The sequence below is a fragment of the Tympanuchus pallidicinctus genome, unplaced genomic scaffold (assembly GCF_026119805.1).
Source record: "Tympanuchus pallidicinctus isolate F22 unplaced genomic scaffold, pur_lepc_1.0 scaffold3, whole genome shotgun sequence".
Lineage (NCBI taxonomy): Eukaryota > Metazoa > Chordata > Aves > Galliformes > Phasianidae > Tympanuchus > Tympanuchus pallidicinctus.
The window spans coordinates 29,963,509-29,980,102 of record NW_026294747.1 but is presented as its reverse complement, the minus strand read 5'-3'; the positions used below and the strand labels follow the sequence as shown (position 1 = coordinate 29,980,102).

General features: G+C 39.1%; 1 protein-coding gene across 1 annotated transcript; it reads left to right on the top strand.

Annotated features, from left to right (window-relative positions):
• The first annotated feature begins 2,777 nt into the window (after window positions 1-2,777).
• FAM98B (family with sequence similarity 98 member B) lies at window positions 2,778-15,942 on the top strand. Its single transcript, XM_052695482.1, has 8 exons — window positions 2,778-2,902; window positions 3,263-3,411; window positions 4,090-4,224; window positions 4,948-5,126; window positions 7,899-7,979; window positions 8,363-8,479; window positions 10,495-10,662; window positions 12,638-15,942. Exons 1-8 carry the CDS (start codon window positions 2,838-2,840, stop codon window positions 13,007-13,009), a joined length of 1,266 nt encoding a protein of 421 aa, XP_052551442.1. The 5' UTR covers window positions 2,778-2,837; the 3' UTR covers window positions 13,010-15,942.
• Window positions 15,943-16,594: the final 652 nt, after the last annotated feature.

The following is a 16,594-nucleotide window of genomic DNA, read 5'->3' as shown; positions in this document are numbered from 1 at the left end:
GTGCCCTAGGAAAGTACTTTGAGAGCAATCTGCTTTCCAGAAATTGACTTTCATTCTTCAGAATTTTTCATTATAGATAGTTTTGAGCAGGATTTCATTTTGGACTGGGAACTTCCAAGTCACCACTTCAGGTGGCTTGGTTTAGTCTGGGAGAATGGTTTCTAAATCAAATGTTTGTAATGTGAGTGCATGTAATGTGAGTGCAGTTTCAGCTAAAGCAGGGCAGCTCTTGCAGTGGCAGGTGAGATTCTTGTACCCAGTACAAACCCATTCAGACTCTATGTAGTCACTAGATGTATCATTCACATCTACATTGCTCCCAAGATTGATTGCTGTAATTTATATACAGGCCAATTTCACCTTTGCAGCCTGATTCTACAGTGATCTAATGAATGTGATACTGGCCTGGGTGGGGACTTGCAAATAATCCTTAAAAATGAGAAAGAGTTTATTGAATGATCAAAAGTATTTTAATATTGGGCTCGAAAGTAGCAAACTGCTGTTGTTTAGATGTCACTGAGTCTGTAGAACAGTATCTATCTCTTGTCTAATAGGCTTGTGTTATTTTACAGGTGGAAGTTGGGCGATTTAAACTGATGCATAAAAAAGTAAAGATATTGCTTCATTTTAACATAATCCTGTTATTGATCTGTTTTATGCTCCATTCATGTAAGTTTCTCACATTGACTTAGGCGTGTGCAAAATGCTGTTTTCATTTCTAAACTGTGCATATACAGCACAATGCTGTATGCAGGTAAGTTCTTGCGAGAAGAGATAGAACATACCACATAGTAAACTATTTCTTCTTTGCTCCTCTGAGTCCCTCTAGTGGTCAATAATTGCTTGCTGCATGTTTCTCAGCGCTATGAATTTTTGTACCTTCTCTGTACTAAAATAGAGGCATCTCCCTCTCGTTCAAATTCAAGATATCTGGTTCTTATTCTTGGGCCACAATTTAGAAGGACAAAACAAGGGAATCTTCCCAAACATGCAGCTGCTTTATCTGTGACCAGTGTCACTAAGCTTACTAGAAATATATTTTTAATTTAAATAACATTATAGACACCTTGTAATTTTAGAGATTTAATACAAATTGGCAGGAGACCCAAGTTCCTGCCTTCACTAGGCTTTCCACTCAAGATGCCTTCCAGAATACTTAAGAGAGGTGTAGACAGTTGCTGCTGCACACTCTAAGATGCCATTTCCTACCTGTTTGGGTGGATTCGGGTCAGCCCTGATACAGACATCCCCATTTTCTAACCCAAGCTGTGTGCTTCTGCCCCATTCACATGCTAGCACTAGGATGTGCTTGGCTGCTAGTGATGGCAAGGTGCCAGACTAGTGAGAAAGAAAAGCTGTCAAAAACCTTGTTCTGGTTTCAAATATGTAGGGTTCTGAGGACAGGACTGACAACAAGAAGCCACGTCTGCCTTTCCCATGAGGGTGATGGCCATATGCTGGGGCCTTGGTGGTGGTGGTGGTTGCATATTTCACAGAACATGTGGCAAGGGCAAAACCCAATCCCTTAGAAGTAAACTGCTATGAAGCATTTTTAGCCAGCTATATCACCATTTCATGTATTCCTTCCCAATGGATGGGAAACAGATAAACGGACTTAGAGAAAACTGTGAATTGAATTAACGGCAAAGTTGTAAGCAGATGTTAGGCAATACACCTATAAGGTTACAAATAAGAATCTTTCACTTGCAGGTTTCGAGATGTTATTTACGAAATTTGGACTTGTTCTTCCTCATGCATGTAATATTGACATAATGCAGGAAAGTTAGAAAGCAAAATGCACTTCTGACACAAATTTTAGAGACCCATGGAAGAATGCTGCCACCTACTTGCACCACATAGTACTTCTTCGATTATCAAACTACCTTCGATATTTTCGATAGATTGTTATGGTTGTTATAGATTGTTAGTTTCAGTTGCTCTCTGTTTTTCTTAATGTACTCAGCTGTGTGCGTGGCATGAAGGTTACAGAAAAGAATGAGAAAGAAAACTATTTCTACATATTTTTCTTTCCTACTCTCTTTAGTAGGTGTTTATTTAGACCCCAAATAAGAGCAGATGATTCTGAGAGAGCGTGGCAAAAGCCTGGAGTTTCAAGTATAAAATGAAGAGGGCAAGAAAGCATGATAATGTTATTGCTGCTTCAGCAGATAGGGGAGGGCATAACTAAGCCTTCAACACTTCAGCAGAAATGTTTTCTTAATGAAACACTGCTTTCAACATGGGACACCGGTGCACTGATTGCACCACTCCTGAGTGAACTTCACAGTACTTTTTCTCATTGCTGCAGGAATACCCTTGTTCTATTTCAAACAGCACATGCAAATGGAACCCTTGGGAGAAATAAAGATAAAAATTATTTTAGGATTGAGTCCATTTCTCAAGGAGGAGACAAAAGGGCAAGGAAATTCCCCCTGAACCACTCTTCTCGTAAAGCAGGCAATGCCACAAAATTCTGTGGCTTCTGTCATTCTTAAAGCTCTCCTGAAATCTTGCATATGCTATTAACCTTAATGCTACTCAGTGCAAGCTCCTTGCTGCCAGACGGTGTGGGGAAACTGAACTCCCCCAGAGTGTAACAAATTGCTTGTTGTTTAAGCAGGACTAAGAGTCTCCTTTCCAGACTCCCTGCTCTCAGATACACGTTCCGGGGTTCAATTGGGAACCCAGATGAAGCAGCGTGTCGGGGCTGCCCAACCTGCCGTATCTGGCGGAGGTTGCACCGTGGCCTGGCGGCTCCGCGGAACGCAGCGGCGGGCGCAGGTTGCGGCGGGGCCGATTTGAAGCGGGCACAGCGCGGCGGCAGCCGCTGTGGCGGCATGAGGGAGCTGGAGCCGGGCCTGAAGATGGAGTGCGACATCTTGGACGCGCTGGAGGCCCTGGGGTAAGTAACGGGGGAGCGGCTGCGGCCCTCCTTTCGCGGCGAGGCCTTGGGGGTGACGGGAGGCTCCTGGAGGAAGCGGCGGCCCGGCCGGCCCTGCTCCGCTCCGGCGGAGGGGCCGAGGGGCGCCGCTGCTGCGCTTGGAGCGGGGGGGGCTGCGCGCGGCTGGGGACGGAGCGGAGCGCTGGCCGAGCGGGGCATCCTGCCTCGCCTGGGAGCCCGTGCGGGGGCTGCCCTGCCTGTAACGCTGAGGCCTTGTGCTGGTTGGCGCCTCCGCTGTGACGGAGCGCTCAGCGTGTTTAAACGTACGCACGTTTTCTGTTAAAGCCTGTTCGTATTATCAGGCTTTATCTCCCTGTACAGGTACGCTGGTCCCCTCTTGGAGGAGGAAGCCCTGAACAAAGCAGCACAAAGTGGATTGTCTTCACCGGAGTTTTTTGACCTCTGTGTTTGGTTAGGTTCCCAAATAAAGTCACTTGGTGATATGGAAGAAAGCATCACGTCAGCAGATGGTAAATTAGTGTTAATTTATTGAAGCTATGTAGTACTTGTTTGGGGGATTCACACTTAACATTTAAGCTAGTAATAAAATTAATATTGAAATTTAGAAGGCAGCTAAGAGGTAGCCAAAGAGAGCCTGATGTATGTAGCTGCTAGATTAAGGTCTAACCTGGTGAAAATTCTTTCAAAAGGAAGAAAGGGGGGGGGGGGAGGGAAGATAACCTACCATTGTCAGTACATCTGGGCACATAGGTGTCATTAGGTTAGTTTAACTCCTGGAACTTGGTCGTCACAAAATGAATGACAGTTGCCCACTGCTTTGTGGCATATGCTGTTTGCTTGACAGCAGTATTCCTGTGATCTGAAGGAGTAAGTGCTCCTGCCTCTCTGCTAGATGCGAGCTGCTGATTCACTCTGAATACTTGCATTATGGTTTCAGACTGCTGTAGCATCAGTTTCTTGTTTAAAGCATGAATGCAATATTGCCTTTGCTATTGGAAGTGTTGCCTGTCTCTTTAAGAAGAAAGAAAATGTTACTGGAGTGGCAGGTGGTGTTTGTCAGTGGTGTTGAAAACTACAAGCTAAATGTATAAATCGTAAAATCTTAGTCGGAGGTTTCTATTTAAAAAAAAGAAAAAGAAAATTAAATTAAAAGAAAAACAATTAATGGTCTTTATTTATTTCTACAGGTAATAAAGATATAGAGAGTTTCCAGCTTGAGATTAGTGGCTTCCTGAGAGAAATGGCTTGCCCATATTCATCACTTGTATCTGGAGACATAAAGGACAGATTGAAAGAGAAAGAAGATTGCCTCAAACTCCTCTGTAAGTTGAAAACATTTTTCCCCCTTACAATATTTTATATGACTGCTCTGTAATTATGATACAATTCAAATATTTCTTTATGTGTATTTAAGTGTATCTCTATAATCACTACAACTTACCTGTGCATGCATCAGATAACTTGTGGAAGAATGAAAATGGCAAGAGTAATATTTCTTTGTGATGTATTATTCAACCTACTGAGGCCTCCTGGTAATTTCTTGATCCAGTTCCAGCTTAGCCAAAACTAAGGCCTTGCTTCTCTCGATTCTGAGAAGTCTTGGGGCAGCTTGAAAAAAATGCAGCATGATTGGGAGATTGAAAGTAAGATTGAGGAGAGCAACATCTAGGTTTAAGCTAGACCTGGGCTAAGCAGCACCAGCTGAAACTGAGTACAGAAAAATTATATTGTGGAACTGATGGTGGCAAACACTTGAGATTTGACAGAAGAATGGAATAACAGCAGGGAGCAGTGTGATAGTATGAAATTAGCCAAGGAACTTGGCCTGGGGAGGGGTATTAGCAGTCAAGTATGTGTAGTTATGATGTGCAGGCAGAAGACAGAAAGCTAGATGAAAGTTAGTTCAGGCAACGAACGGGAAACTGATGCTCACCTGTCAGGAGAGGACTGAGAAAGGGTCTTTTATCACTATCTCATTTTACAAGAACATGGATACAAAATTTGTCATGCCTCTAAATCTGCCATTGTGATGCTTTTCTCTATAGTATTTCTAAGTACAGAACTTCAAGCTTTAAAGATACTGCACAGCAAGAAAAGTAAAAGCTCTCATTTGGAAAAGCACAATGAAATCAATCAAGAAGTACAAGCTATCTGTGATGCACTGGGCTTACCAAACTCCTCCTCATCCGATATTCCTCCTTTGTTAAACAGTGTGGAACAAAAGGTACAGGTTTTCTCTCTGTTGTTAACTTTCATGCCTGTAAGCATCCATCTTAGTTAAGGGCCTAGCAGGATGATTCATTTTATACTGCTTAGTGTTTAACTGTTTCAGTTGTGAGGTGAAATATTTGAGTGGCTTCCTGAGGGTGAGGTATATAGTGAGCCATGCTTTGCCATGCAAACTTAGGGCATGAGTTGAAGTAACACTTTTGTGTTTTGTGTTACTATTTAAATGCAGAAGACTTAGTCTGATAACAGTTTATGTACCTGTGTTCTGAGAAGTAGTTAAATTTAATAAAGTTTTCCAAAACTTACATTTTTGCTCATTAGCTTATGAGTATCTTAACTGCAAGTATTGATTTGTTAGTGCCATTTCCTTAGCTGTACATAGGATGAAAATGCCCAAATTACCAGATTAGTCAATATGCAGTGTAGGTATTTCAGTTATATCCCACTAAATTCTAGCTTATTTAGTGATGATGATGTGATATTTGTCTTTCTCACTGCAGAATTTATTTTCTCTGTCAGGTAGTTAGAAGTTTTACTGTTCGTTCCTTCCTGATGCCTGGGAAGAACTAGTCCCTTCTTGAGAACTGTGGGAGATGAATGCTGCCTGTGTTTGCTCATTTTTATATAATAATGTTCAAGAGGTGTCTGGATGAGGTGCTACAAGATGTGGTTTGGTAGCTTAGAGGGTAGTAATGGTGATAGGAGGACAGTTGGACTAGATGATCTTGTAGGTCCTTTCCAACCTTGTGATTCTGTGTGATTATTTTCTTCCTTCCTCCTTGCTCAATGAGCTGGTGAATGACTGGAAGTTTTGTGGAGAGGGCCTGATTTTCTTACGTGTGCGGCAGTGCAGAACCTTTAATAGATTCATGTACAAGAACAAGCACCCAGGTGGTGAAAACATCTACATTCCCATAATGCCACTGTGCTTGGTCTGTTTAGCTCAAATGGAACGTTTAAATCTAGTCTTGCTAATAAACATTTTTGTGAGGATGGGGGAGAAACAATTCTGGTGCTATTTTCTGAGGATTAAAACAACAGAGTTCCAGCTGATCAACTAACACTTGCCTAGGACTGTTGATTTTTCCTCCAGATGGATGAAAGCCCTGTTTATATTCAGAGGGCTTTGTAGGCTCCAGCTATGGCCAGTGGCCTTCCTTGATGGCTGCTTTGTATCTCTTCTTTGATACAGGTGTAGTTCCATGCCAAGGTAAAGGAATAGGACTCTAGTTCTGCAGCAGCAGGCCTTCTGGGTTAGCTTCTCACCTACACACCTATGAGCCCAGAAGGTTTTCTTGAGTTATAGGGTTTCTTGTCTGCCATGTTTTGTGAAGTCCGAGAGTTCCTATAAGTTAGGATCACATGCTTGAGTTGGTGCACAGGGCATTACTGTTACAGTTTCATCAGTGCTAAAGTGAGTCTTAAAAGTGTGTTGTCTCTCTGTTTCTACCTTCCCAAACTGCCTTGAGCTGTTTTTTGGTGTTTTCCAGATCCATCAGCTCTGCTGTACTTATACAACTTGCACTCACTGCGCAGTGTAGAAATGTGACAAAACTAGTTCATTCACTTTCTTTTACTACAAATTAATAGTGTAATTTGTACTCTGAACTTTCTGGCCCTTACAAGAGAAGAATTTTTTTCTTACTGTTCAGGAGATGCTGTAGAATTTCTACTGTATGTTTCATTGTCCTTCATCCTTTAGTTTCATGTACGACAGGTTCAGAGTTCATTTTGGTAGTAGTATCCAGTTGGGTATGTGCACTCACAAGACGTGGCTGCATTAGAATGGTGATGTCAATAATTGGATTTCTTTGCTTCATAAATTTTTCTTCAGTGCCATTTGTTACTTTTTTTAGATCCTTACAAAAATTCACTAGAAATGATCAATGTCTTTTTCCAAACATTTTATTGCTTCTAATTTAATTAGATCCTGTGTAAAATTGCATTGCTAATGCTTACTATTATACTAGATAATTTGTAACAGAAACTTACAAACAAATCTACTATTTTTTATCGAATTGGAAAAAGTAAGCAGAGTTTGAAAGCAGCATTTCAACTTGCTCTTGCTTCTGTCTAGCATCTTCAGCACTGTCAGCAGCTGTGGGAATAGTTCTGAGAATAGTTCAGCTGTGCAACAGCAACCTGCTAAAGGGACAGATCACACGTTGTATTTTGGTATGGCATATTAGAATGTTGCTTAACTTGAACAGAATTCAATTGAAATATGAAGACACTATCTTTGAAAATAATATTTGGGAATATATGCAAGAGGACAGTTGTATTCCTGTCTTCCTGCAAACAGGATATTTACCAAAAGTCTTTTACTTACAGCTGTGTTGGTCGAGGCTGGACAATGTATTCTGTAACTGTAAGGCAGCAAAGCTTGTACTTGGAGGGTGAGCACTCAGTGTACTGCTGATGCAAGTGAGGGAATACAGTATTAATAGAGATTCAGGAGCGTTGCAGCATGTCACAAACTGTAAAGTTTGTGTGTGAACCCAGTTCCTCCTTAAATGTTGCTTGATGAACATACTGGTCACTGGATGAAATTACAGATGTGTTCTCTTTACTTTGGTTAACAAAGGTTGCAGAAAGAGTCATGTAATAAAAGTATTCAGGAACTCTTATTTTCTTTTAAATAGATAATAAGACAGAAGATGCATCTCTATGAGTCTGATAAAACGCTTGTGCTGTATTTGATCTTACGATTGGAATGAGTTGTGTGAAGTAAGTGTAGATATAATTTGTGTTATGTGTTTTGTTTCAGATAAAGGACATTCTCTCAAAAGTCCAAAAAAACCACGTGGGGAAATCACTGCTAACAAAACCTCTGAATTTTGATCAAGTGGTAAGAATAAAAACAACTCAATTTTTTTCTGTATTTCACAGGATGGTCGAAATTTATGTTTATGGCTTTATCTGACTGTCCATTTTACAGTCACTGTTCTAACTATTGATAATTAACATTCAATTACTAAGCTTTAATAACGCTAACGTTAATTCTGGAAGTATCTAGTTGTTAATGTTCTTTGTGTTGATACATGTATTTACTTTTAAAATACTTTTAATTACAGACTGCTGCTGCACTACACAGATGCATCCCTAATTTTATGTAGTTTATAGAAGTTACCTGGGAATGGTCATCTTATTTGCTGGACGGGGTTGCATTTCATTTGACTTACATACCTGTATAGAATTGAACATTTGGATTTTTGTACTGTAACACTGCAGGAAAGATTGGAAAAAATCAACGATGCTCTTCGCAGTGAATACGAATGTCGCCGCCGTATGTTAATGAAGAGGCTAGATGTGACAGTGCAGTCTTTTGGCTGGTCTGACAGAGCAAAGGTAAGCTTGCTGCATTCTTTGCTTCCTGTAGGTGGGAGTCTGGTACAATTTTGTAGGTCTTGTTAGCAAATACACGTACTGTGTAAATACAATTCCACTGTTGCTGTCTTCTTTTCAAGCAGTTTCTCATCCTGGGTTATAATATCTGAATCTTAGATGCTGTGGAAGGGCAAGAATTTGACTGAGCAGCACAGGCTGTCTTTTGTGAGTGTCTATAGCTCCAAAAATAGGAATTCTAGCATCCTCTGTTGGGTTTTTTTTTTTTACTATAAGTCCACACCTCCCTTTTTCTTCCTATATTCATCTGCCCCCAGTGAAATAAAGTAAGAGGAATCCTCAACATTTCTCTTAGAAATGCAAGAGAAAGCCAAACACTGGGCCTTAACATAGATAACTCACAAGGTCAGTGAGATTGTTACAGTGACTGTAATCTATCTGGGATGCAAAACAACTGAATAAGCAAATGGTCAGCTGAAGAGCTTGTATGAGAAAAGCACACAATTACTTCTGCTCCTTCAGATGGCTGAAAGTTCCAAACCACTGCTGTGGATTTTGTCTGCTGGTATTGTTTTGTTATCACAGAATCACCAAGGTTGGAAAAGACCTCTAAGACCATCCAGTCCAACTGTCCACCTATCGCCAGAATTTCCCTACTAAACCACATCCCTCAGTACAGCATCTAAACATTTCTTGAACGCTTCCAGGGATGGTAGCTTCCCTTGGTATCCCATTCCAGCACCTGACCTCTCTGTTTGAGAAGAAATTTTTCTTAATATCTAATGGCAGTAATTTCATTTTTATGATTTCCTAGCACTCTGTATATTAAAAAAAAAAAGTAATGATTTAACCCAGTCTGATATTTCTGACCTAGAAATGCACACTATTTCAACCCAGTAACATCAGAAGAGAAGATGCTAAAAGTTTGTAATATGATGAATATACATGCAGGAAAAAAAGGGAGATATTTTTCCCCATGAGCTGCAAGATAAACTTTTCTTTCAAGAGAAGATGCAAGGTTTGTGTAGAAAGTTAGATCTGAAAGCGGTGTCAAAATTTGGCATAGACGCATGCAGACACAGTCTTTTTTATGAAGCTCATTGAGTACCACTGAAACTCATGAGTCAAAGACTGCTGTTTCTGAACGGCTCACTTCAGCGTCTGCTGGGGTTGTGAATTCTTTTATGCAGAAAAAGAAGAAAAGAGAGGGCATTGACCTTGAAGTTGTCAGATTTCATGCTGTGTGCAACTTCTCGTTGCTGTGGCAATACAGCTATAAATTTTCAAATGTAGAGTGCACTTCTAGGATGTAGCTGATGTTGGCTGATACTAACTTAGACTAAAATTTTAAATCACCTGATGTTATTTCAAATGACATTTGAAATGACGAATACTTTCACAGAAGAATAACAATTTAATGAGATTTTTGGTGATTCTAAAATAGTAAGATTCGCTTTCTTGTTGCAAAAGAAAAAAACTGTTGATATGAAGTAGTATGCAGTTACAGAAATGATTCTATTATATATTGATTAAAAACTGCATATGATTTTTTTTAATCCTTTTCTCCTCACTTTTCTTGTAAAATACTCATTTAGAACTTCTCCAGAGAAGCTTTTCAGATTCAAAATGTTTTGATATTCATGGATTTTTTTTAAGCCAATAAGCAAGTTATTTTCCTTTTTAAATTCAGTTTCTAGCTTGCCTTCCTCTCTTACAGTGAGGAGTCTAAATTTTAGTCTTACATATATTGGAAAGCATGAAAGAATGTTTGCTGCCAATGGGTAGGAGAGTTTCTGTTGTAGCCATCTGAATTTCACCAGCATATTTTGTACATCACCATATGGAGAGAATTGGTGACAACTGGCACTGTATTTTGTAAGCTAACCTAGTTTTTCGGACATCACAGCCGCTGCAACTTACTGAGACCTGTTCAGTAAGTGTGTTTTACAGCCTGCATGCAGTAAGTGTGTTTATATGTATGTCTCACACGTAAGTTGTGTTTGATTTTTATCATTTAGGTAAAAACAGATGACATAGCACGAATCTATCAGCCCAAGCGCTATGCGTTATCTCCAAAGTCAACAGTAACGTTAGCTCACCTTCTGGCTGCTCGAGAGGATTTATCAAAGATCATAAGAACAAGTAGTGGATCAACACGAGAGAATACAGTCTGCGCAATCAACAAGGTAACTTTTCTTTCTGGGATATGATAAGAGGATTTTACAGACCTATCAAAAATTTGGGATTACGCTGTGTTTAATATTTTTATTCTTCTTTGAAAGATGGGTATGCTCGGTACTTTAGAAAAGGAAAGTTTGCAGCATTCCAGTAAACGATGCAACAACTTTTTTTTTTTTTTTTTTGTATTATTATCTTATAACACAGTCAGTCATAGAAAACAGTCATCTAGATGAGCAGGTACAATGGAGGAGGTAGGCAGAGTATAGAATTACTTTTCCTTTCTAACAGAGTTGTGCTTTTCAAACAGTATTCTCAGGACACAGGACTACTTTAGTCAGTTCTCAGGGTCGATAAACGCTTGATTAGAGCGTTTGAGAGCGAGATAAAGATAAGAATCACCCTTTTGTTTCGGGATCCTTATTATCATAGGAAGGAGACTTCATTCATTCAACATAAAACAGTAGTAATAGTAGTTCTTTCTTTCGCTTAATCAACACAGAAACAGGATGTGTTAACTGGAGAACTGTTAACGTTCCTTAGAGCTACTAGAGATCAAGTAGAGCATACTTGCTAAAATAGGGCAAAGGAGGAAGTTGTGCTTCAGGGTTGCCTCGCAAGCTGGCTTATTATACTTCATGTTAGGATTAGTAGATAAATAGAGTACTTACCACATTTGGATTCATTATTAATTGGCTTTGGTTTTTATTTGTTTTACTTTGGGGTTATAAACCCCCAGTATAGGGGTATGTATTGACAAAAGCGTTCATACATTTGCTCAAGTTAGGGATATGTGTTGCTCTTTCTGATATAATGCCTGACTACATGTTGTCAGGTTTATATTGTTCAGTTCATTACCACTTATTATGCCAAGCATAGTAACGAAGAACTAAAATGCATGACTTTATTTCTATTTGTTAACAAACATCTTTATTGGTATATTATAAATCACAGAAGTTTTTATAGAAGGGACATGTTTGTTCTGCAAAGTAACATTTTATTTGGCAATCTGTAATTAAAAAAAAAGAAAAAATTGCACTGCCTTCTTGTGTATTTAAAAAAAAACTCAAAACCTCAAAGCTTGCAAGTAACTTCATTAGGTTCACAATTCAAATGGCGAGTTATTATTAATCCTGTTTTATAGACTTCTTAAAGTTTTGTTGCCCCACTTAGATATTTTTTAATACGTTCTTATCCTGAAGATTCTGAAGTTTTCTAATTATTGTATGACCTCTGTTTTTTTTGTGTTTTTGTTGGGTTGGTTGTTTTGTAAGAGGTCTTTGATTGGAGTGCGTGGGACTGACTCAATGTCAGTTAACATTCATCATACAAAGAGTTTAGGAAATCTGGGAATTACAACAAAAAGACATACCTGAATACCTCTTCATTCTTCAACTTGAAATTTTGCGAAGCTTAGTCGAGTACAATCTCCTGTTTTGTACACTGGATAATATCTACAAAGATCATCTTTTCTTGAAAGTGTTATGGCAGCATGTTGTGCCTTTTTTCTGTTCTGCCTTTTTCCTCACTACTTCCTATTGTAAAGTAAACTGGTGTTACTTTTAAGAGCTGCATGCCAGTCTGCCAGTTTTTGGTTTTACTGACTGATTAGGTTAGAACCTGTTTTTGAAATTAGAGTAGAAGAGCAAACAGCACAGTAATCTTCATGTGTATGTATATATTTGAGTTATATGCTACTTTGTTGTAATACTTGGCATGCAGTTTTCTTTGTATGTATTTCAGAACACTGTTATTAGCTAGCTAGCTGTAACTGCTTAAATTTTACAGATGGGAAATGAGATCACTTTTGTAGTTCTTGCCACATTGCTGGCAAGTTAGAAGGAAAGGAAATAGGAATTCAGCAGTTAGGCTCCACTCTGATAGGAAACTTATTTCCTCTGAAGAGCAGGCAGCATGTCTTTGTCCAAAAAGAATTACCCTCTGTCCCTTCAAGTTGTTATATCCCTCTGTTTTTCAATATAGGTTCTGATGGGGAGAGTACCTGACCGTGGAGGCAGACCAACAGAAATTGAACCACCTCCTCCTGAAATGCCTCCGTGGCAAAAAAGACAGGAAGGTGGTGGAAGAGGTGGCTGGGGAGGTGGGGGTGGGGGTGGGAGGGGTGGCTGGGGTGGGGGAGGGGGTAGAGGAGGAGGTGGGGGTGGCTTTGGGGGTGGGGGTGGCTTTGGAGGTGGGGGTGGTTTTGGGGGTGGGGGTTTCAGAGGTGGTGGAAGAGGTGGAGGTGGTTTCCAAGGTGGCAGGGGGGACTATGGTGGCAGGGGTGGTTATGGTGGCAGAGGAGGTTATGGAGATCCATATGGTGGAAGAGGAGGTGGAGGATACCGGAGATACTGAAAGAGTAACAGATGAAATATAGTGGTGGTGTTTACTGGTGTCAGGAATTTAGATATGGTACCTTTGGTTTAGATTAGATTTAAGTATGACCATGTGAATCATTGCATTCGACCAACTGATGTTGTCATTGAATTCTTTTAGTTAATCAAACAGAACTTTTTATACTAAAATATCATGACTAGAGTCCTTGCTTTTCATACTGGTTGTGGCTTTTTTTTATTATGTTCATTTATTTAAAATAAGTCTCAGAAAACTGAATAAAAACCTTTTTAAAGAAACAGAATAAAGATGATGTTCAGGCCTCTCTAATTATTGCATGTTGCACATGAATTCTGCTCCAAAAGCTGGATACAAAAAAAAAAAGTAATTAAAAAGTCAGACCTAAGAACTTGAGGGAGATGCTTCTGAAAGTCCAGAATGCTGCCTTTGTGCTTTTTTCTTTATCCAGTTTTCACATTCGACATATTGAAGAACTTCAAGTTGTCACTTAAGGCTTTGGTCAGAATTATTCAATGAGCTTTCCTGTTCTTTCAGAACTTCACATAAAAGTAATATTCTCAATTAGTTCTCTACAGATACTAGTAAAATTAGGTGGCTTTTTGTGTTCATAAATATATCGGAGATTAATTGAAGGTCAGAGCATGTACCACAAAACCTGAATCATGGCGACTTTTGATGTTTATTTTTTACTTGCTTTTCATATTATTGGTGTTTCATAAAAGCATTTTCTACTACTATCACGTCCATTAGGAGGTCATTTATGTACTCTTTCTGCATCAGCCTTTAAAAATAAAGGTCAACAAAGCTCAGTTGCCGGAGAAAGAGCGGGCTATTTCTTTTTTTCCTCCTGCCTACTCTCTGCATTTGGCAACTGGCAACTGCCAGCTGATAAGTTAACTCATGCAGCAGTTGCTGCTCCCCACTGAGGTTCCTGGAAGAAGTTCCAATATAGCATTCAAAGACTTTGCTTTTTTATTGTCACCCAATTGGTCTGATAACCTGAAAGATACTCTGTCTCAATATGCATGAATGCCTTATCCTTTGCAGATAGTGTTACTCTAGTAAAAGAGCATCTAGATGAGGAAGTGGGTTTTGTATAAACATGGCTGTAAATAGATTTGTTAAAATAGATTAAGTTCAGGGCTGTCAGCTAAAAATTATGTCTGTTATCTAGCTTCTTTAGGTCCCTCCTCTGCTGTGATGCCATTTGTGAGTAGAGGTAAAACAGAGAGATGATGCCCAAGTATGTATTCATGATGGTATTTATCAGGGTCATGTTACTGCAGAGATTCCGGAAGGCATCTGATAAAGCTGGGCATATCTCTTGACAGAAACCTTGAAGAGCTTTCAAGAAATATGTAGCTTAGACTTATCTGCAGTTGAATTTTAAGATTTGAATTTGCTTTTATGTACCACAGTTATGAGTTTTTGGGTTTTTTTTTTTCCCCCACAAACTTGCTGTTGGTGTCTGTGTTGGCATGCTTTAAAGTTGTTACCCTGTCTTCAGGGACACATGCATCATGCCCTCAATTGCAGAGGCAGATCTATGCAGGAACATAGAGCTCTGTTTAAAATTAAGTGATTTTCCAGCATGTTGTTTAAAAACATGTGTCAGATTTTATTAATTAGCTACTACCAACACCTTGATTTGAAATTTTAGACTGGATGAACTTTAAAACTTTCCTTCTTGTGATTTTTCTGTATGCTTACTGACTAAGAATGCTGCTTTATGGTGTGATTGGTACAGCCTTGAGCATACTTTACAGTTCCGGTAGGCTTCTAAGAAGAGAGTGGGAGACTTCATTGCTTGTACATGTTGACTTGAATGTGAACTCAATATAATGAAGTACTCTGCTGGCTTAACTTCACCTACCTTCTAGCAGTGTCATTATCACTTTGTTTCTGCAGTCATTACTGTTGTCAGCCTCTGCTGCCATTGTGGAGAGGAATTTCAAGTGGAAGCATAGTACTCATTTTCTTCCTTTAGAGACTGATTTTCGCATAGTGCTAATAGAGGTAGCTCACAAATGACATTTCGAGTGAGACTGCTGGCCATGGAGGTGACAAGCACTGGTCAGCAAGGGAAGAGGGAGAACAGTTTTTAACAAACAAAGCCTTAATTTAAAATTCTCTTTGCTAATCCTATGCTGTTATTTTTGCTACAAGTAACATAAGGACAACAGTCAAGAGTTCAGTTTCACCAAGGATGTAGGCTAGGAAATTCAAGTGGTGTACCTGTGCATAAAGATTTCATCAGTCTTAAGATGTGAAGATGCACTGGGTTAGTTGACCTGTAGGGCTGGTAGAACTGTAGTAATTCTGTATGTGCCTCAGTGCTTTTATCTTGTCAGTTTGTGCTGTTTGTAACAGAATAGTTCAGAGTAAAGTAGATGAGATTTGTGCCCCCATCCAGTTCTAACAGTTAAATTATTCCAGTACTGTTTCCCAATTATTTTTTATGTAGACATTGCAAAAGATAAAACTTTGAATAAGTTGAAGTTTTATGGAAGATACTTTGTTCTTTTTTTTTTAATTATTATTTGAGCCATTTCATATTTTCTTGAGTAATTCTGAAGTGTGAAGCCAGTAGTAGAAAAGCAAAGTAAGCACCACCACGTTTCATAGAGGTATCCCTTTCTCGGTCTTCTCTGTTGTCAGAATATATGTTCTTATTTTGTCAGAAGATGCAATAATACCATTAAAACAATTGATTTAAGCCTCCAACCCTTCTGTTTCAGTCTTGAAAAAAGTATTTTCAAAAATTCTGTTGTAAGAAAAAAGCTGTTTTATATGTCTATGATTATTTCTGTGTTTATTCAAATTCAGTGAATTGTTTTGGTTGATCAAGAATTGAAGAAGACAACTTTTGTGTCAGGACTGAAGAGACATGGTTTTGTTAACAGCTGAGGAATAAAGTACTGTATTTGAAGTTATTTGCATCACTTGTCTAGTGTGATTTTGATTCTCTGTTCATATCTCCTGTGCTTGCAAGGAAGATTTCCTGCTGGTGATTTGAAATAATGATGAAACGTGCTTTTTATGATCATGGAAAAATAACAAATTTTGACAAAAGTAGAGAAGGCAGTCAATAACAATCCAGGAAAAGTTCACCAGACAGGAGAGGTCCCAAATATATCCTGATTACGTTATCTGGAGTTACTAAGGAATCCGTCTCCATTGAAGGACATTCAGTTAAAATTTATCTTAATACAAAAAGAAAAATGTGATCATTATGTGATCATTACTTTTGTCTTTATGTAAATTAAGGAACAACTTCACAAGTAGTGAACTGAAGTAATAATTGGAGGTTTCCTTTTTCGTGTTTTTTTTTTTTCCCCGCTTCTATAATTCTGAAGCAAAACACACCTTGCTCTGTATGTGCAAAGTTGGGAGAGCAGATTTGCCTGTAAGTAGTAATGGTGTTTTTCAGTAGTTAGCACCCTCTTCTTCTTCCCTCCCTTCCCTCAGATATTTTGATGTTCACTACCTGACGTAAAAACATGCATGAGATACAGTATTTTGAGTTCTGCAGTAAGGTAAAGAATAGCAAAGGTTCAGGATGACGTGACGCTGCCTGTGTACGAG